Source organism: Scardinius erythrophthalmus (assembly GCF_964197995.2).
Source record: "Scardinius erythrophthalmus genome assembly, chromosome: 5".
Lineage (NCBI taxonomy): Eukaryota > Metazoa > Chordata > Actinopteri > Cypriniformes > Leuciscidae > Scardinius > Scardinius erythrophthalmus.
In genome coordinates this window covers 36,449,595-36,470,754 of record NC_138225.1, presented here as the reverse complement: position 1 = coordinate 36,470,754, position 21,160 = coordinate 36,449,595, and the positions used below count along the sequence as shown (strand labels likewise).

At 39.5% G+C, this 21,160-nt stretch overlaps 1 protein-coding gene across 2 annotated transcripts in view; it reads right to left on the bottom strand.

Annotated features, from left to right (window-relative positions):
* Window positions 1–763: 763 nt before the first annotated feature.
* Window positions 764–21,160, bottom strand: part of LOC308691702 (uncharacterized protein) — a 228,083-nt gene continuing 207,686 nt past the window's right edge. The window contains exons 31-37 of one of the 2 annotated variants that reach the window (XM_081367199.1): window positions 14,833–14,955; window positions 14,398–14,631; window positions 6,890–7,045; window positions 6,523–6,708; window positions 6,131–6,244; window positions 2,331–2,444; window positions 764–962 (exon numbers count right to left, since the gene is read on the bottom strand). In XM_081367199.1, the coding sequence (XP_081223325.1) occupies window positions 898–962; window positions 2,331–2,444; window positions 6,131–6,244; window positions 6,523–6,708; window positions 6,890–7,045; window positions 14,398–14,631; window positions 14,833–14,955 (992 nt within the window). In that variant the 3' untranslated portion in view covers window positions 764–897. Of the gene's footprint in view, window positions 963–2,234; window positions 2,445–6,130; window positions 6,245–6,522; window positions 6,709–6,889; window positions 7,046–14,397; window positions 14,632–14,832; window positions 14,956–21,160 lie in introns of those variants that run through there. The other variant, XM_081367198.1, reaches the window with a different exon arrangement.

Genomic DNA, 21,160 nt, shown 5'->3' with positions numbered 1-21,160 from the left:
ACCCCCCTAGCAACCGTCGCTAACTTAATGAATATTAATGAGAAAAGGTGACGTATATCGTGCGGTACGCTATTCTTTGCTGATGTAGTGCACTCAACTGCCATTCACTATGTAGGGATTAGTGAATGAGTGAACGAGTGAGCGGTTTCAGACACAGCTAAGGAAGTATCAGCAAAAGATTAATAGATTTCTAGCCCTTGCATTAGCTTTACTACTAGATATATTTATGGAGATGAAAAATAATAAGGCGCCCTGTACAGCTATGATCAGCTGTTCGGCTGAACATTCAATGTTGTTACGCTGCAAGCTGATGGTTCGTTGCTGCCGCGCTCTATCACTCGCACACCATAAAGAGCATTGCAGCCATGTCTCTTAATACACATAACTTTTCACCTTTTTGCACAATCTTGAAAAAAGTACTATTGTTGAAATTCTCAGATCAAGCAAACTTCAACGCACCCTTATCCACTACCTTCTAACGTTAGTGAACCGCACCCGAGCAAGCACACTTTGCAGTTCCTCCGGAAATGCATTTTTCTGTTCTTCAATATTTGATGCATGTTTGAATAAATCTGGCAAGTTTTTATGACAGCCACCATTTAAATGTTTATATTTCATATAACTTTATTATTAAAAATAAATAAAAGTGCAATTTAAGTGTTTGTTTATAAATCAGTTCATTTTTACCTTCAATATTATAGTAGGCTAATGAAGCCTAGTAGACAACAACTGACTCCCATAATTTACAGCATTAGTTAAGAGATTTGTTTTCCTTGAGGAAATTTGTCATGTATTTTACCTGATATCCAAAATAATCAATATTGAATCGAATCGAAATCGAATCAAATCGAAATGCAAAATTATGAATCGAAATCGAATCGAATTGTGAAATTTGTGTCAATACCCAGCCCTATTGGATAGACATTCATCTACATCTGTCTCACAGTGCTGCCCTGTGTAACCTAAAAAGAAAACAGATTCATTTATTATATTTATTATGACAGCATTTTCTCACATTCTGACACGTTTTTCCACACTTACAGAAAAAAGATACAAAAGCTGTCACTGGGACGGTACCTTTTTAAAATACCTTATATAAACTTAAAAGGTGCTTATTAGTACATTTTAAAACACAGTGACAGCTTTTGTACATTTTGTTCTGAGTGCATTACTTTTAGAGCAATTTATAGCCAAATAAATATTTGGTCGCACTTTATTTTACAGTATGTGAACTTACGTAAGAAAATACTGGGTAATATAAGGTAACTACAGGGGTTACGGTTAGGTTTAGGAGTAGGTCGAGGGTTAGTAACTAGTTATTACCCAGTTATTGTAATTAGTGTAATAAGTATGTAAACGGGGAACAGGACTGTAAAATAAAGTGCTACCAAATATTTTAGAGCTACAAAAAATATTGACAACAGAAATACAACAAGGGATGCACCGATTAGAAAATGTTGTCCGATACCGATAATTCTTTATATTTGAAAGCCAATAACCGATATATTGGCCAATAAATCTAATTCCAAATTTGTATATAATTTTCGAGAGCCTGATTACAAAAACAAAAGTCTAATCATTAAAAGCCATGTCATAAGTACACATACAATTATATATTATCTCTGGGGCCGGTTTCACAAAGATAGACTTTGACTATGGCTTAGATATAGTATATAGTCAGACTTCAGATAGACATCAAAATCAGACCGTTGCACAAAGCACTTAAGACTCTGACTATCTTAAGTAGGACTACACTGCAATGCATTCTGGGTAAAATAAGACACTTTTTGAAACAAAAAACATGGCGGATCGAGTAAGCGCATTCAAACGCTCAGTGCAGTTTACCCCAGCGGAAAATGTGTTTGTTGGAGGAGTATAACAGTTACAAGGACATTTTACTTGGGAAATTTAGCTGAGAATGTAGTAACAAGTAGAAATGTTTCAATTATGAGCCATTTTCCCTTTTCTTTTGGCTGTTTGTAATGTAACTGATTGTTACTGCTGGTTGCCAAGGTAACATAGATTCTTAAACCTAAGTTAGCCTGGGGGTAAGGTGTCTAATTTTTTTGGTCTAAATTAAGTCAGTCTTTATTTTTGTGAAACAGTCTAACTTGCATTAGACTAGTCTATGAGCAAATTTTAGACTAGTCTAACACTAGACCGGTCTAAAATAGCTTTGTGAAACCGGCCCCTGATTATAATTTTATGTAGCCTATATGACAGACTTGCGCTGCACATGTTGCACTCCAATCATATTTCAAGCAATTCAAAACCATCATATACTTTTTCAGGCTTTAAAAAACTGAAACAAGCAGACAGTGTCTTCATACCTTCAGTGCACTGGCAGGTGTACATGTTGGGCCCATCAATACACTTGGCCCCATTTTTACAGGGGGTGCTAGCACACTCATCGATGTCGAACTGGCATTGGCTACCCGAGAATCCTGAGAGGGAGGTAAGAGGAAAGAGTTGCGGGTCATTACAATCATTCCTCTGGTTTGCACTCACTTTATTCCTCCACACTCGCCTATACAACTAAGCCAGTGTTCATTAATACACGGTAGAAAGCTTTACCCCTCTCTCTTTCTCTCATGTTTTCAAGCTGCTTTTCAACAAACCATCACGGTGAGTTTACTGTCTATAACTGTCTATTCAGTGGAACGCCAAGCCATGCCGGTTGCCTCCTTTGTCCCATATAAGTTTTCCATCACAGTGTACATTCTCCCATCCAGCCTTTGCCCCCCTCTCTGAATCTGTCTCACCAACCCCTGACCTAATGCTTTTCAGCAACCCTGCCGCTCAGGAACCCCCAACATTTGCTAAAGACGCTAAAAAACTCGCTAAAGAAGTCTGCTGTTCAAATATACAGTCTGAACACATTAAGGGCTACAAATCCATCAGTGCAGAGACTTATGGGACACAGTTGGAGACTAAAGTTCTTCAACAATAAATCTTTTTTTTTTTAAGAAAGTTGTTGCTATAGAGTTCTTAAGGTAAATCTAATGGATTTTTCTGGGTTGTTTATTGTATGCCTGGTTAAAATCGTAAGTCTGATCACATTTAATTAATTACACATATTGTTTAATAGTGATAATCCTGATAACAAATTTTTAACTTGCTCATGCCATTCCCAGAGCCCCCTTGGTATCTGTTATCAAGTTCTGTCTCATGAATCTTCAGAAAAACTGGAATATCTTCTGAGCTGCTAAAATGCCACATTACAAAAAGCACCCATTGTAGTTGCTATGGATTCAGTGTGTAAACTACTGAAAAGAATCCCTGCGCCGCATGCTGAAAAGGAGCTCTGATTTCCATCTGAAACAGCGAAGAGGCCTAGCTTCCACTTCTTCAGCTTACCGCCCTCCAAACTCCTCCACACCCCTCTATAGTTCCCGTAGGCCCCTTTCCTTACACAACCTCATCATGCCTAATATTGTATCTCCGCTCTACCCCTTTTTATTTATGCATGATTTCCTCTGCATCCTAAATGTGTCGTTTTCCTACAAGAAGAGCCTTTTTTTTTCAACTAAATTATTTTCGCATCATTGGAGCTGGACAAAGTATCAAAGTAGAGTAAAATAATAATAAAAGTTATATATCTACTGTGAACAACATTCAAAACATTTTAATATGTAGTCATTAAATAATTAATTGAAAGAACATTAAACTATTTAGAATTTCTAAATTAATGAAATTTGAATTCAATCAAATTTCTCAGTTCATCATCAAATGAATCAAATTTCTCAGTTTAATATAGATTTTAGTTTTTTTTATTTAAAATTAAATTAATATAAAAGTATAAAATGAATAAAATATTTATATTAAAATGTTTATATAACAAATAAGTGTTCTTATTTTGTGAATATATTCAATTTTATACTCAATTTTATTTCTGACTAATTTCAGAACAATTCAAATTTAAAACACTGACAGACTTATGAACACAATAAATGCCATAAGCACATTTTTGCAACGCACAAATGAAATGCATGCAGTACTGTGCAAAAGTCTTGGGCACGTAAGTATTTTCACCAAAAAAAAAAAAAAAAAAAAAGGCTTTAAGCAAGTTATTTATATCTTTGGTTGTAGTGTATCAGTAGGAAATATCAGTTTACATTTCCAAGCATTCCTTTTGCCATTAATTGTAAGAATTGTAATAAATAACAGTAATTAACTGTATAAAAAACAGAGAGTTTTTGTGTGCCAACAGTCTGACAACAGCTGGAATGATCTTATCTCACCATCATCGAGTCTGTCTTTGATTACATGAAGAAACAGAAAAAACTGAGACAGACCCAGAAGAACTGTGGCAACATCTCCAAGACGCTTGAAGAAACAGGGCCGTGCAGAGACCTCTGGAGGGGCAGGTGCTCAAAGTATAAAAGGGGGGCACATGGAACAAGGAAAATGAGGTGGAGGTGGTAAAATCCTAATAATGTATTTTAATAGTAAGATAATTAAATTAGTATTTTTTTGTAGATCATCATATAGCCTAATGTGTTTCCCACAGTATTTTTGTGGGTTGAGCTCGCTACCTCTAGGGGGGTCTGGGGGCATGCCCCCCCGTAAGAAAATTTTGTACATTTTAAAGATAAATTCATTAATCTGGTGCACTTTGAGTCACCCGAATCCACTGTTAAAAATAAATAATCCACGCGCAAACTGCCTATATTCTTTGATTTAGATATCTGCATCTGATCATCACATTACAATTATTCAAATTCTTAGTGTTAAGCATGATAACATGGTAACATATCACACTGAAGTAGGCTGATTTAAAATTAACATTTATATAAAATAAAAGTTCTTCTTTTGGCAAAATTACATTTCCTTAATAGCCTTAACAGAGACTTTACTCCCTTCAAACTTAAATTGTCAATGTTTCATTAAACTCTAATTTTTTGTACCTTTTATAAAGGGCATTTCCCCCTAATTTTATTAAATGTTTGCTCCATCTTTCATTTCAAATTCTTAAATTTGATCAATATATTCAATTAAAATAAGACACTAGGCTGTTACCAATCAAATTAAATAATTTACATTGAAAAATTATAACTGTATTAAATTAGATTATTTTAAATATTTTTGAATATACAAAAATAAGGAATGTTGAAAAGATGATACTTTATGAAACTAAACCGCCAGCAGGAGGCGGCAGGCGACCTTCTTAATGAGCGAGTCATTGAGTCATTCATTCAAACGATTCGTTCAAAAAGCTGATTTATTCAGAATGAGCCTGAGAATGAGGCAGTTTGTGAATGAGTAATTGAATCTTTGACTCAACCGATTCGTTCAAAACGCTGAATCATTCAGTGCCGCTGCAACAAGTGTTGCTGTGAGATGCGCGATGGTTCTGCGGTGATCTTTGTTTGGGACTATTTTCACTGCTGAAACAGAACAAAAACAGTCATTGCGTCTAAAATGTAAGTGACTTAATTTTAACTATTTGTTTATTGACCTGTTATGAAATCAGTCTCGGTTTCAATCTTGATGGCATTCAGGAAAACAGTTACTTCTACAGCCTACACTGCAATATAAACAACATCTCTGCATGCTCTCTTCACGTCGTCCTTGTAAAATAATAATAATAAGTAAACAAACATCAAAATCACTTCGCTGAGAATGAAATCCCCCTTACCAGCAGCCGCAGATTTGAAGATATCTTCTGGTAGTGCGCGTAGCCGCGCGAAATTAAAAAATGTGCGTGCAGACGGTGCAGGGTGAGGATTGGAATCGTCCCGGATGAGTTCGTCAGGTGAAAGGTCATCATGTGGGTCATTTCATTTACGGCTAAATTATTAATAATTAATTTTACTAATTGTTAGCTTGGGCAGGCATCCACAAAAGGGCCTTTAATTACAAAAAAAGGAAAGGAAATTTTGCCTTGACAAAAGGGCACTTTGGGCACCAAGGGGCAAAGGGGCAGGTGCACCCAACGCCCCCCCCCCCCCCCCCTCCCCCCCTCCCCCCCCTGCACGTGCCTGTGAAGAAACCTACCTGCAAAGCAACAGTACTGTGAAAGGTTTTAGGCACTAAAAATAAAAATGCTGTAAAGTGAGGATGCTTAGTGAGGGATTAGTGTTCTCCTCTCTGTTCTGTCCTGGGAGGTGATTGACCCCTGTATGCTCACCTGTGGGGCATTCACATTGGTAGTTGTTGATCTTGTCAATGCACTTCCCATTGTTGAGGCAGGGCATGCTGGAGCACTCATCAGTATTGATCTGGCAGAAGACTCCTTCGTACCCTGCCAATTAGCATAGGGGAATTAGCTCCAGATCTAACAAGAGAATTCAGCCTGCCTTAGCGATGATATTAGTGTTTCTTTTGTCTATAATAAACACAATATATCAGCTCTATGTAGACAGGCATCAGTATAATTAGAGCTACAGCCATAAAAAAGCTATTTATTGGATCACATGTTGGTCATGTGAGGTAATGACATCACCAGTATGAGGTAATATATAGTGAGCGTATAGATATAGACTGTGTCCAAAACCAAATGCAGCAGATTTTTTGGATTACCTGGCATACAGATGCAATGGAAGCCTCCAATTTGATCCAAACAGGTAGCATCATTCTGGCATGGGTTGGACATGCACTCGTTTATGTCCAGTTCACATTGAGCACCCACATATCCCTGCAGACATTTACACTGGAAGGAACCTTTTGTGTTTATACACTTTCCAGCATGTTCACAAGGGTTTGCACCTAAAAAAGAGACACAAAACGCCTTTAAAATGATTTTTTTTTTAAATCCATCATTTGATCATTAATACATTCAGGTTGGCAGGGTGTTTTAAGTGGTTGCTAGGGTGTTCTGGGTGGTTGCTGTGTTGATCAAGTGTTTATTTTATTCAGGTGTTTTTTTTTTAAAGAAGACATTATTCACCCAGTGAGCATTCGTCAACGTCTTGGTCACAGGCTGGGCCAACATAACCCAGAGGACAGGTACAGATGGCCTTGCCGTTGACTGGGTTGGTGTCACAGTTTGAGCCTTTCTGACATGGGTTACTAATGCAAGCATCATCCAGGTGACACAGCAGACCTAAGGCATCGATACACACAATAAAAATTAGCTTGTACAGATATGTATGTTGTTGGCTTTTCATGTTGCTCTGATTTGCTATCGTTTTAAAGCTGTATCAGTAATCTTTGTAGTTTAGAGAAGACTGTACTCTGGCTCATTTTTTAATGACAAAGTTCTCCATGTCCACGTATATTGAAGTCTTAATTGGTTCTTCAGAGGCTCGGATGAAGGAACTAAAAAATACTTTTGTGTTCATTTGTACATCCAAACACTGAGCAACTGCCATGCTTCGCTCATTTGCAAGCCATGATGTCTCTTAAGGAAAAACCAATATCGCGCTCGCACGGTCGTAGCTCATTTTCTTATGGGTGGGCCAAATTCTCTGGGCAGGCAAAGTAGAGAAAGGGGAGGTAACCTTTCCCCGTATGATGACATATAGGGAAGATTCCACATTGGCAGATTTCATTTTCTCAAAGGCGGAGCATGATACCCAGGGGTTGTTTTACACCTATCGTCATTTCTAGCCACTGGGGGACCATAGGCAGGATAGGCGAACTCATATTAAAGGGGTGGTTTACTGCCTTTTTTCTTTGCTTGATTGTGTTTATGGGCTGCAATATAACATGTCTTCGTGTTTCGTTTGTTAAAAAACGCCTTATTTTTCATAAATTTCACCTTTATTGTAAGCCGCTTCCTCCTCTGTCATTTGAACGACCGGTTGACTTCCTGAGTCTATGAAACCACTCCCTCAGAAACAGGCAATGGGCTCAGATTGGTTAGTTCGGCCGGTGTGTTGTAATTGGCTAAACTGCGTCTGGAATCTTCACGCCCATTTCCTTTACGGGCGACAGTTGCATGTGCTCCGGTCAATTGTAATGGTGTCAATATTGCCTCATCAGTTTGAGCCAGAATCAGACCCAGAGAGCGGTGATGAAGAGAGTCAAGCAGAACCTCCGCAAACACGGCTCTTACTAAACATTTCTGAATGGTAATTTTTTTTTTTTTTTTTCTCAAAGAATTTCCATACGCTGTTACTTGAAAATGCTACTGCTGTTTGTTAGCTTTTGAGATACGGTTTCCCCCTGATTAAACATTTAATATAACTGAATACATGACTGAGTAATACCGTTTTTTAAAGATATTGTTTTATTGATAGAATGAACAACCGTTTAACTATTCACAAAACTTACTGGTAGTTTACTCAGTTTGTTGTTTTCTTTAGGTATACATTTAAAATGATTAAATCTTACTTGCAGGTTGTGGCCCAACAACTGCTGCCTCTGGTTTTAAAGCTGTAACTGCTTCATGTTGGAGTTATAGTTTCTTGTTGAATCCGACATTGAACTCGTGTAGATTCTGGAAGCTGTCTTCCGTAAAATGCGCAGCACAGAGAGCTAAACTACGATTGTAATTGTCAGGAACATAATCAAACTTAAATTTTAACCATTGTTGACGAACTACAGCGTCTGTAGGAAGCCTGAACACAGAAGACTCGACAGCTGGGTGAAAGTAACACTTTGACGGCTACAGCTCTCCACTATAACTCCTCCTCTTCGACAGCAGAACATGTTCTGGAGGGAGGGTTGATGTAAATGTATGGGTTAGTTACGTATAAAACCCGGGAAGTATCTCGTTGTAGTCCCATTCGAGTCGTTTTTGTAGGCATTAAACTTCCTGATTTTTAAAAGACAATATCTCCGCTTACGTTGAACTTTCAGCGCAGCAACTTTGCAGATACTGTTCATGCACCAACAGCAACATTACACACTATTTAAAATAAAAAAAGTGAAATAGCAATCAACCACCCCTTTAATGTTAAATAACCTCAAAGTGAAATTTTCATGCCTGTTGTACCACGAGCGATTTATAAATTATGCTAACAATACCCCTAGAAGCCATACTGGAGTCTATCCAGTCTATCATAGGATGAGAAGATATTTTATTCGACCAGGGTACATCATATGCTTTTAGCGCAGATCTCAATCTTAGATACAGAAAGAAGGAAAATCCTGGAAGAGAGAATTCATCCTTTAGAATCTGAAAGGACTTAAGTCCATAACCACTGTGCAAGTCTTTCAGGGTATAAACCCCACAATTAACCCAGCATTTGGAAACAAAGGGTTTATTACCCGTACAGAGATTACTATTATGCCAAATGGGGGTAGAGTCACAGTAGGAATCTGAAGCTCCCATGATCTTTTCTGCCATTCTCCATGTTTTGATAGAATGGCATATAATTGGACCAAACTTTTCCAGAGCTTTCTTAGGTATTCCAGTAAAAGGTCAATCCTGTAGACGCAATGGGTAAATAATATTAGTCTCTAGGGCCCGCCATGGCACAGGGGAGTCAACATCCATCCATGTCCTAAGTGGTCTCATTTGGTATGCTAAATAATAGGACCAAAAATCCAGTAGCGATAAGCCTCCATGAGGTTTTAGCCTGTGCATCGATTTGAGTCGAATTCTAGGCCGTTTATAATTCCATAAAAATTTTGCTACTGCTGTACGAAGCTCTTTAAAATAACCAGTAGGTGGTGCCAGAGGTAAAGTTGAAAATAAAAAGCTCAGCCTCGGAAGTGTATTCATCTTAATAGTGGCCATCCTACCATGAAGAGCCAAGCAGAGTGGAGACCAACACAGAAGATTGCTTGAAATCTTATCCAGAAGAGACTGGTAGTTCCACTTAGAAATGCGAGATAGTGAACAGAAAATTCTAATCCCAAGATAATTAAACTGGTCGCTGACTGGAACCATAGTGGGTAAGGCCTGAATCTCTGATTTAGCTGCTAAGTTAAGGGGTAAAAGTATGGATTTGCTGCAGTTAATTTTATAACCGGACAGTTTACCAAATGTATAAAATAATTTTAAGCATTCTTTGACCGAATCTGTGATATTTGATAGATAAAACAGAATGTCGTCAGCATAGAGTGAAATCTTATGAGACGTATTCATACAGCTTATAGGGACTATTGCAGAGCATTGTCTGATCGCTTGGGCCAAAGGCTCTAATGATAAATTAAAAAGCAAAGGTGACAGGGGACATCCTTGGCGAGTGCCCCTGCCAAGATGGAAGGAAGGAGAAATATGAGGGCCAGTAAGAACTCTGGCTGAACAATCAAAATAGACAGTTTTGACAGCTTGCACGAAAAAAGAATCAAACCCAAAACACTCCAGGACAGACCACAAAATTTCCCACTCAATTCTATCGAATGCTTTCTCTGCATCCAGAGAAAGGACTGCAGAGGAAGCTGTATAGGTGTCTGCTAGTTGAATAATATGAAGAAGTCTATGTAAATTGTCCACAGCAAATCTCCTCCTTAAAAAACCCGACTGATCAGATTTGTTCAAGTCTCCAACACACCGATCCAATGTTTGCCTGTTTGACCTAAATATGAATCGCGTGTCTGTGTGTGAAAGAATAAACCGCTTTAATCAACTAAAATGCTTGGCTATACTGAGATGAGTAAAAATCGACTGAAATATGTTGAAATAAAATGTCTGTATAAGCAACATATTAAACTGCAAATTAACATTTATATGCCCTAATATTTCATAAAACAACGTTATAGTCAGGCGAAATATGAAAGACAACATTTTGTTGACTAGATTTGGGTACAGTTTTTACTGTAGAATAAACTGCCACATCAAATATATATATATATATATATATATACTATTTTTGTCAAAAATAAAGTCATCAACTAAGATGTTAGATGTTCCAATGTTGGCTATATTCAAACTAATGAATACATATGATAAAACGTAGGCCTATAATCATTTTTTTTTTTTTTACAAAGAAAGAGTACACTTAAAATATTGTTGAAATTGTAATTGTTGTAATTGTAACCTTTTTAATAAAATAGCGAAACATATGATAAAGTGTAGGCCTATAATCATTTTTTTTACAAAGAAAGAGTACACTTGAAATATTGTTGAAATTGTAATTATTGTTGTAATTGTAACCTTTTTAATAAAATAGCAAAACATATTTACAAGATAGATGTAAGCAAAATCTTAAATGGTCAAAATAACTCTTCTTCTAAATATATCTTTTGTCCTTGCATTGTGGCTCAGTCAGTGTCACACCTGAATGAATGGCTCATTATGCAGAATGGGTGGGACATTGTATTCTCAGGTGTAAACCACTCCTCATTCACGCCCCCCCCCCCCCCCGCATATTGGCTTTCCAAGCAAAACCTGTCTTACCCAATTTAAATCAATGTATTGTTTTATGTGAACGATAAAGCAAGACTATTTTCACATAATTTTGAAGCCAGAACTCGAAGCGACAACATCCATTAGTCAAAAGTCTTGTGGACATATATTTAGTATGTGTTTTGTGGTCTTATTTCAGCAACTTTCATTTTTATTTTTTTCAACAACCACGCATAAACATTATTCTCTTAAAAATACAAACATGTACATACATGTTACTTACATATTATGGTAGCCCCGTTTGTGCTATATAGAGTGAATATACACCTTTGCCATTAACATGTTTATAAATAACTGAAAAAAGCACAAATGTCAGGGCATGTCAAAACATCCCAAGGGCCCCAAAAATACCCTGGTCCCCAGAGGGTTAAGGACGTTAACTTCTTTGGCTTTGGTCTCACAAAATGTACCGTTTAGTTTCTTCTCTAGTAGATCAATTTGTTTTTCTAATTTAATTTTATTGAAAGATGAATAACTTATACATTTACCCCTAACAAAACATTTAGTGGTTTCCCACAATACTTGGGGGTTAGAAGCTGAGTCCCTGTTAATCTGCAAAAACTCCTTCAAAGAGTTACGTAATTCAGCCACAAATGTACTGTCCTTTAACAAGGAAGTATTAAACCTCCAGCGATTGTGTCTGGAGCCCCAATGATACAGGAGTTAAAGTAGAAATTATTGGGGAATGATCAGATATAAGAGGTGGCAGAATATCCACTTTACTAATATAGGGAATTAGAGAAGGAGATATAAGTAAATAGTCAATCCTTGAGTAGCTCTTATGACGAGCTGAAAAGAATGTATAATACCTGGAACCATCATTTTGTAAACGCCAAACATCACATATGTTAGAATGTCGCAAAAATGAGTTAAAGCAACCAGAAATCCTTGAATCAGCTTTAGAGGCATGAGATCTATCTAGCTGAGGATCTAACACAGCATTAAAATCGCCCCCTAACACCACGAGACAGTCCTACAAACTAAACGTAGTAATTCTTGAAAAAATAACAGATCACCCTCATTGGGTGCATAAACAGACACAAAAGCGTATTTAGTATTATTTAGAGAACCAACAACATAGGTAACTCGGCCTTCTTTATCCCCACCAGAACGTATAACAGAAAAGTTAGAACGCCTAGACAATATCAGCACCCCTTTAGATTTATTGACGGCCGAAGAGGAGGAAATAATTTTAAAGTATCTATTTTGAAAGCGACGCACGTCAGCTGACTTCAAATGAGACTCTTGTGTAAGGGCAAAAGAGACCTTTTTACATCTTAGATAGTCTAAGCATTTGGTCCGCTTGATGGGGCTATTTAATCCATTAACGTTCCATGACAATATATGTAAAGCCATAATTTAATGAGTAAAAGCTATGTAGACCAAACAGAACGAGGCAGGAGGACCAAAAAGTAGTCCCCAGGAAAGACAGTGGGCCACAATCAGAAAATATGCAATAAAATAAAAAATAAAAAAAATATTTATATGCATAGTATAAATACTATGCATATAAAAGTATGCATAAAACAAATTAAACTTACATGGGCGGACTTAGGCATGGAACAGAAAAACACAAACAAGAACAGTAAAAGAACGGGCAGCAAGCAAAGAGTTAAAACACACTCTAATACCTGCCGTTAACGCAACAGTCTTTGGATACCCGGCCAACTAGCAGTCCGGCTCGTCCGTCGACACCTGATCTGACCCGGTCATTTTCCGGATGAACAAAAAGAGAATCAATCCGTCTCAGTAAGGTCCTCCATGGGAACTGCAGATTCATGCTCCTTCTCTTCGGATTCTTGTGAAACGACCGCCTCTGCTCCCTTCCGGAAAGAATTTGCGATGGGATTCATATTAAGGATGAACTTTTCAACCTCCGCCGGTGTCTCAAGCAGTCTCTAGTCTCTCCCTATGGAGGATCCCTTTACCACTCTACAGATAAAGTGTTGTGGGGAAAACTCAATTCGCGTACCTACCCAGAATTGATAAAATAAAATAAAAAATTCTGTATCAAAAATTATAAGGAAACACCAGTACTTTGTTTAGGCTTGGCTTGTAGGGATTTCCAAACCTGCGCACATATATTCAAACGCACATAACTATAGAACCAATTCTTAATGCGCATGTGACCGCCATCAGCGTTTCTCACAGGTTCGTGTTTAAAGTCTGTGTAGAGAGAATGGTGTCGTCTTAGCGGCCCCTAATTTAATAACAAATGATCGTTGCGACGGAAGCGAATCAATCAAAACTAACTTTAGCTGGAATATAACTTTATTAAAGAACCGCTATAAAGCCAAAACAATCTTACCTTAAATTATACGTTTATCTCTGTAAAGCTGCTTTGAAACAATCTACATTGTTTCAAAATAGCATTCCGATCTTGATACCGCAGCATCTTAAAGATGAACGTACGCGGTGTAGATTTTGCGCGCTCACCGCTATACAGTGAGCTCTTTCAATCTCCAGTACTTTGCCAACAAGAGAGGGGATCCATTTAGGAAGATTATTCTGTATAAATCGCAAAGGGTCATCTCCTTCTACACCCTCTTTTAGTCCCACTAGACGGACAATGGACTGACGACTTTTGTCTTCGATTCTCGCCAACTTTTCCTGAAGGGAATCCACTGCTAGCTTCACTTCCACGGTGTCTTTCTTTGTGTTGCGAAGAGCTGCCTGCATGTTGTCAAAGTTATTTCTGACCAGTTGAACGTCCTCTTCCAAGACTCCAAGTCTCTCTGCGATTGGGGCGAATTCTTCCTTAAACATTTCCCTGACGAAGCTAAGGTGCATCTTTAACTCGTCAGCAACAATGGCGCGAAGTTCCCCCTCAGGAACACTATTAGGGTCTTTGTCTCGTTTTTTTCTCCGGGGAGGCCAACGTTTTGCCATCTTCATTTGTTGCACCGTTATCAGAACAGCCAAGACTAACCAAGCATTGATAATTTTATTGAGAACAGTTAGATTAAGGATACCGAGTCAAGGAGCAGTCGAACTACACAGCCATTGCTACCGGAGGGTCACGTGATCTCCTAAAAATAGGGTCTTTAAATTATCTTCAGTGGTTTTGCTTAAAGCTGTCATAAAGCTAATGCTCTAATAAAAGTAATGAGTGCCTCAAACCAAGATTCAGTTGCATGTGAAAAAACTATGCACACCTGTGCGCCCGTGAGGACATTCACAGAAGAAGGAGGCCACCCGATCATGACATGTGGCTCCTGTGTGGCAGGCAGCATCTGCGCAGTCATCGATGTTCTCGCTGCAGTCATCCCCTGTCCAGCCGTTCACACACACACAGTTGTATCCACCCTGCGTGTTCAAGCATGTACCACCGTTCTGGCAGGAATTGGGGATCAAATCGCACTCGTTGAAGTCTTCGGTACAGAACTGACCTGAGGAATTAATATATAAATACTTAGAGCTGTTAATTTCACTGCAAAATACAGCATGTACCTTTCTAAACACAAATACAACGGCAATAAAAAAAAAGAGATTTTACCCAATGAAACCTTGTTAGCCTTAGCCTACTGATTCAAAAATGTCTTTGTGTCTAGCTGTAATTGAAGTGTAGGGTTTGAGTAGGCAGTTGGTACCTGTCCACTCTGGCTTGCATTGGCAATTGTAGGTGTTCACTCCATCCACACAGGTCCCTCCGTTAAGGCAGCGATGGTCTGGACAGTCATCAATGTTCTCCTCGCAGTTCTGACCACTAAAGCCTGGAAAGAAAGAAGCGATTTCAACAAAAATGTTCTTAAAAATCTAGTTTCAAAAGCCAGAAGCAACAAGATTGTTTACATGCCCATATCAGGCACTGCCCATATTTTTGAGCAGCAAATCAGCATATTAGAATGATTTCAGAAGGATCATGTGACTGGAGTAATGATGCTGAATTACATTACATTACATCTAAAAATTACATTTTTAAAATACACCGTAATAGAAAACAGTGGTAACACTTTATTTTGCAGTGTCCTTGTTACATGTATTTACATAAGTAATAACTGCAAATTATGAATAATTACATTTAACTAACCCTAAACAAAACCCTAATCCTAAATCTATAGTAAGTACATGTTAATAATATTACTCAATATCTAACTGTACAATTACATTGTAACAAGGACATCTTAAAATAAAGTGTAACCAAAACAGCAATAATATTTTACAATATTATTGTTTTTACAATATTACTGTTTTTTGATCAAATAAATTCAACCTTGCTGAGCGTAAGAGACTTCTTTCAAAAACATAAAAAAAAATCTTACCAAACACAAAGTTTTGAACGATAGAGTACCTATTAGGGCTGGGTGATATGGCAAAAAAAAAATTTGTCACGATAATTGTTTTATGTCAGTCGATATCGATAATTATCATGATAAATGTCAAATCTTTATTTCTTTCAAGTTTAAAGGCACATTTTTGCTCCTAAGTAAAAGTTGTAGAAACCAGAGTGTTAATTGTGGTTTTAAACTACTCTTTATTGTCAGAACATATCATGACAAACACTTGCCAAACAGGTGAACATTTCACAAATCTGAGGTAGAACATTCAAACATTTGTCATTTTTCCTTAACAAAATAAATATCTTAATAGAAAAATTAATTTCTTAGTTTCTGCATGTGCAAATGGTGGATATTGTTTCAAGTCTTGAAACAAGTTTGTGTTGCCTGACTTTGATGGCACGTATCTTCAGCACAGATTGCAGTGCAGGCTACAATATTAATATTACATGTTTTGTCTCGAAACACATATTTGACAGTGAGTTGACAGTAGAATTAGCTTGAGTTAGGATGCAGATTTACTATGTTAAATTTATGTTCATTTTTAAAACACAGTGCAGCTGCACAGCATACACAGATGAGCGACTAGCGCGGTCATTGGCTTTGCTGCGGCAACTGCACGAACCTATGGTGAGGCGGCTCAGATGTGCGAACCAATCAGAATGGTTGACCAGAATGGGCGTGGCTTATGGCTATATAAGCACCCATTCTTTGCCACGCAACTCAGGTTTAATCGACTGAAGCGATCCCCTGATCAAAGCACAGTAGCGCGGGGGGTTATGCAATACTCGTTCCCTCATCTCAGGGAACCGAGGTTACATTAGTAACCGAGACCTTCCCTTTCGAGAGGTCTCTCGTATTGCGTATAAGGCTAGCTTACGCTATGGGAACCTGTTGGGAAACAGAGACGGATACAATTGCAAGTAAAAGGGATCTTTATTTGAACTGGTCAGAAGAACACAGGTCGGGGAAACAAACACTCAGGTGGAGGTGTGACGCAGGGACTTCAATGGGCAACCCGGAGATGGCGTGCGGTGATCGACGTGCTTAGGAACCAGGAACAATAAACAATCCAGACAGCGTGAACACAAACGACGAGGGTCCACGAAGACAGGAATCCACACGAGGAGATGAGAGCAAAACACAGGAACAGGACACGACAACGGGGAAGCCACAACGATCTGACAACATGAGATGGGAATTACTGCACATATAAAGGGAACAGAGATTGAACACAGCTGGCGACAATAATCAACACAATGAGTAACCACACCCACACACAGACACACACACATCAGAAATGAGACAGCCGATTCATGAACTGTGACAGAACCCCCTTCAAAACGCTGTGCATGCTTAACTTCGCTCAGTTCAGTAGCCTAAGGCAAGATGTCTGAGGCTTATAGAAGAGTAAAGTATGAACCCAATAAAAGCCAGTCCGTGACAGGCTTTCGTATAGGGAAAAACAAGGAATGGGCCTAATGAGGGCCAAACCCTATATAATGTATATATATATATATATATATATATATATATATGAGAACCGTAGTTCGAATTTAGCCAGGACTAGATATGTATCGGGCCCTAAGGCTCAGGGGGTTTGTGATTACACATCTTGTATTGAAAGAACGCTTGCTTGCAAAGTAGGAACTTCCAGGTTATAATACCTCATAAATGTGGACGGCGAGGCCCAGCCGGCCGCTGCACAGATATCTTCAACAGGTATTACACTTGACCAAGCCCAAGACGAGGCCATACCTCTCAAGGAATGAGCTCTGACGCCTAAGGGGCAATGAAGGCCCTTAGACTCATAAGTCAGCGCAATAGGATCAACTATCCAGCGCGATAATCTTTGCTATGAAACAGCGAGCCCCTTGGTGCGGCCGCCAAAGCATACAAAAAGCTGTTCCGACTGTCTGAATGAGGCAGAACGCTCCAGATAAACTCTGAGAGCCCTGACGGGACAGAGTAAATTTGCGTCTCTTTCATACTCTGGTGAGGGAAGAGCTGCTAGTGAAATAACCTGTGCTCTGAACGGAGTCGAGAGCACTTTAGGAACATAAACATGCCGTGGCTTAAGGACGACTCTGAAGTCGTTAGGCCCAAACTCAAGGCAGGATGCGCTTACTGATTGACTGAAGCAAGCCCCAGTAAGAGAGTGGTTTTGAGCGAGAGATGCTTCATGTCCACAGACCGAAGCGGCTCAAATGGGGCCCCCTTCATTGCTTCCAAGACCATGGAGAGGTCCCAGATAGGCACAGAGTGGGGTCGCGGAGGGTTTAGCCTCCTTGCCCCTTTAACCTGTTAACCGTTGCCAGTGCGCCCGCGCACTGAAGCGTTTTTTTTTTATTTAGTTCAAATTTACTATCAGATTTAATGTTATACCTTGACAAACTATACATCATTAAAAAGATATAATACTCAAGTTTCAGTATTTGACCACTATTGTATTCTGAGAAACTTATAGCGACAGTTATTTCTTAATTTCTGTCAGGAGTTATGAAATGAAAAAATGAGTCGATACCTTTAATATGAATTATGCGCGTCAGCCGCTTTCATTCATAAAAAAAACTCCGTGCTGTCGTCATGACAGCGATACACGAAACAACTTCCCTCAGGGCTTTTAGCTCAAAAATGTGCAGATTTGGAGAAATATTGATAGATTCTCATAGGTTTACATCAGATTTCTATTGACAGGAATAATATTTATTGAATTTATACCCAAATGCGTCGATGTAATCTTTATGAGCGTTTGGCACTCTCATTTACTGTGTTTTCAATTCATACCAATAGCCTGAGGGCGCTATATGCACAAGAATAACCCATATATGGAACATGAAGAAGAGCCATATCATGTGACATTCCAGGACGTCACTGATACACACAAAGCTAACAAGAGATCGCGCTGTATCATGCAGATACAGATATTTTGAAGACAATAAACATGATTGCAATGATATTTGAGTTACCTGTGTTTTTCAAGCCATGCCAGGTATTTTCATAATAATAGATTATATTTATAATGTAATGCTAATCTATAGACCATCATTGTGCAGAATATGATCAAATAGTATATTTTCTGTCTGATTTTTTTTATCTGATGTCAAATTAGATCACAGAAGATTATTTAAAACACTTCACTTGCGTTTTAAAGTAAGTTTGGAGCACAAACATGGTTTTAATCTCATAAATTGTCATGTATTGATGGTGTGCTAAGCTAACATGCTAGCTAGCTCTAGGTGCTTCTATCTTGAAAAAAAATTAACTAAATACAGAGTTTTAGACTTATCATCTTCAGATTTTAAACATAAAATGTTTAGACATGTGGCTTTAGCTGTAGTGCATTTCTAGATTGCTACAGGGTCAACTTCAATTTTATTTTCATGAAGATGTTTCATAAAAATAAATTTCTAATAACTTTACAAAACTTTAAAGCTATTTATAACAATTTTTTTCATTATGACAATAATTAATTCTACATTTACAATAAACTGCCAGGTGTCAGCTTTCAAATGAAATCATACTTGTGCTTTTAGTACAAAGGGTTCATGAACTGTATCTGTTTCAGTTTGGGTATGTAATTTCTGGGGATTTTTCAAAAGTGGGGTTGCAGCTTAACAGGAAGCGCACGATGACGTCGTTTCTTCATAGTGATTGTCTAGCCACAAGAGCGTGAGATGCTGTTATGGCTGCCACATATACTTTGAGCGTGGAGGGGGTGCAATCCGTGTCCAAGAGCTCTTGCAAATAGGAGAGTACATTTGGTACTTCAAACGAGTAGGGGTCCAGGCTCCGTGCTGCACACCAGCCAGAGAACACCACCTATTTCTGAGCGTAGAGGTGCCTAGTCAAAGGCACTCTTGCTTCAGTGACGGTTTTTAGCACCCTATCCGGGAGACACACGGGTACCCGTTGAGGGGCCATGCATGAAGGGCCCACAAGTCGGGACAGGGATGCCAGATTTTCCTGTTCGCCTGCGTGAGGAGATCTCTCCTCAGCAGTATTGGCCATGGGGCTGTTTCTAGCAGTTGTGCCAACTCGGAGAACCATAACTGGGTCTTACAGAGAGGGGCTATTAGTAGCACTGCACACTTGCTTTCCCTGATCCGTGCGATGACCTGTGGTAGCATCGTGACCGGAGGAAATGGATATAGCGGACGGCTCGGCCAGTCTTGGGCTAGTGCGGCCTTGCTTTTTGAGAAAAATGTTTCGGCAACGAGTGTTGTCTTCTGAGGCGAAGAGGTCGACCTCTGCCTCACTGAAGATGCTCCATATCAGCTTTACCGTCTGCAGGTGAAGAGACCATTCACCTGGGGGAATATTGTCTATGGATAGCATATCCACACCCTGGTTCAGAATGCCTGGCACATGCGTTGCCCTCAGAGAGCGCAGGTTGTGCTGAGTCCATAGAATGAGACTCCTGGCCATGGTGTGCAGGTTGTTTGACCTGAGACCACCCTGGCGATTTATGTAGGACACCACTGCCATGTTCTCTGTCTGGACCAGTATGTGGTGGCCTTTTAGATATGGGAGAAAAGCTTTCAGTGATAAAGCAAACGCTCTCATCTCTAGACAGTTTATATGTAGGCGTTTCTCCGGGCTTGACCATAGGCCAGAGACGGGCCTGCCCTCGTAAAGGGCCCCCCCAACCTAGGTTGGAGGTGTCTGTCGAGATCACTTTTCTCCTCGAAACCACACCCATACTCACGCCTGACTGATACGAGTCTGCTGCTTTCCAGGGAGCCAGGGCTTTGATACAGCCGTGGTTTGATCTGATTTGTAAGTGGCCAAATCGCCAAACGTGAGCCGGTACTCTGGGTTTTAGCCAGTACTGGAGAGGACGCATGTGCAGTAGTCCAAGCTGGAGTACTGATGATGGCCATGAGACCTAACATCCTCTGAAATCTCTTGAGAGGAGCGCAAACGCCTGCTCTGAAGGATGCTGCTAGGCGTTGAATGGTGAGCGCGCACTCTGACGTAAGGCGCGCTTTCATTTGTATAGAGTCTATCACTGTACCCAAGAAAGAAATACCCTGGCTGGGAGACAGTGTGCTCTTGGAAGCATTGATACTTAGACCCAGGCATTGTAAATGGCTGAGGAGCCAGGATCTGTGAGTTATCAACTGTTCCTCTGATTGGGCTATAATCAGCCAATCGTCAAGGTAGTTTAACACTCGCCCTCCCAGCTGTCTCAGTGCTGCGTCCATGCACTTCGTAAATGTACGAGGTACCAGTGATAGGCCGAACGGTAGTACTGTGTACTGGTAAGTTTGCCCCTCGAAGGGCAAACTTCATAAGCGCTTTGTTCAGGTGGCTGAGGTCTAGGATGGGCCTGAGGCCGCCATCCTTTTTCAGAACGAGGAAGTAGCGACTGTAAAAGCCCGACTCGCTTTGTGAAAGAGGGACTGGTACGACAGCTCCCTTTTTTAACAGTTTCGAAACTTCGGTGCAAAGGATGTGCGCCACATCTCTTCTCATTGTCGCTTTGACCACGGCTCAAAAGCTGTGTACTCATTACATCATAGGAAGAATGGCATCTACGCTAATTTTAGTGTCTTTGTTTATCCAGAGGTTTTCCCGCAGCCTGCCGGATCCAGGCGTATACAGATCTGACGAAGGACCTTCGCCTGGACCCGATGTC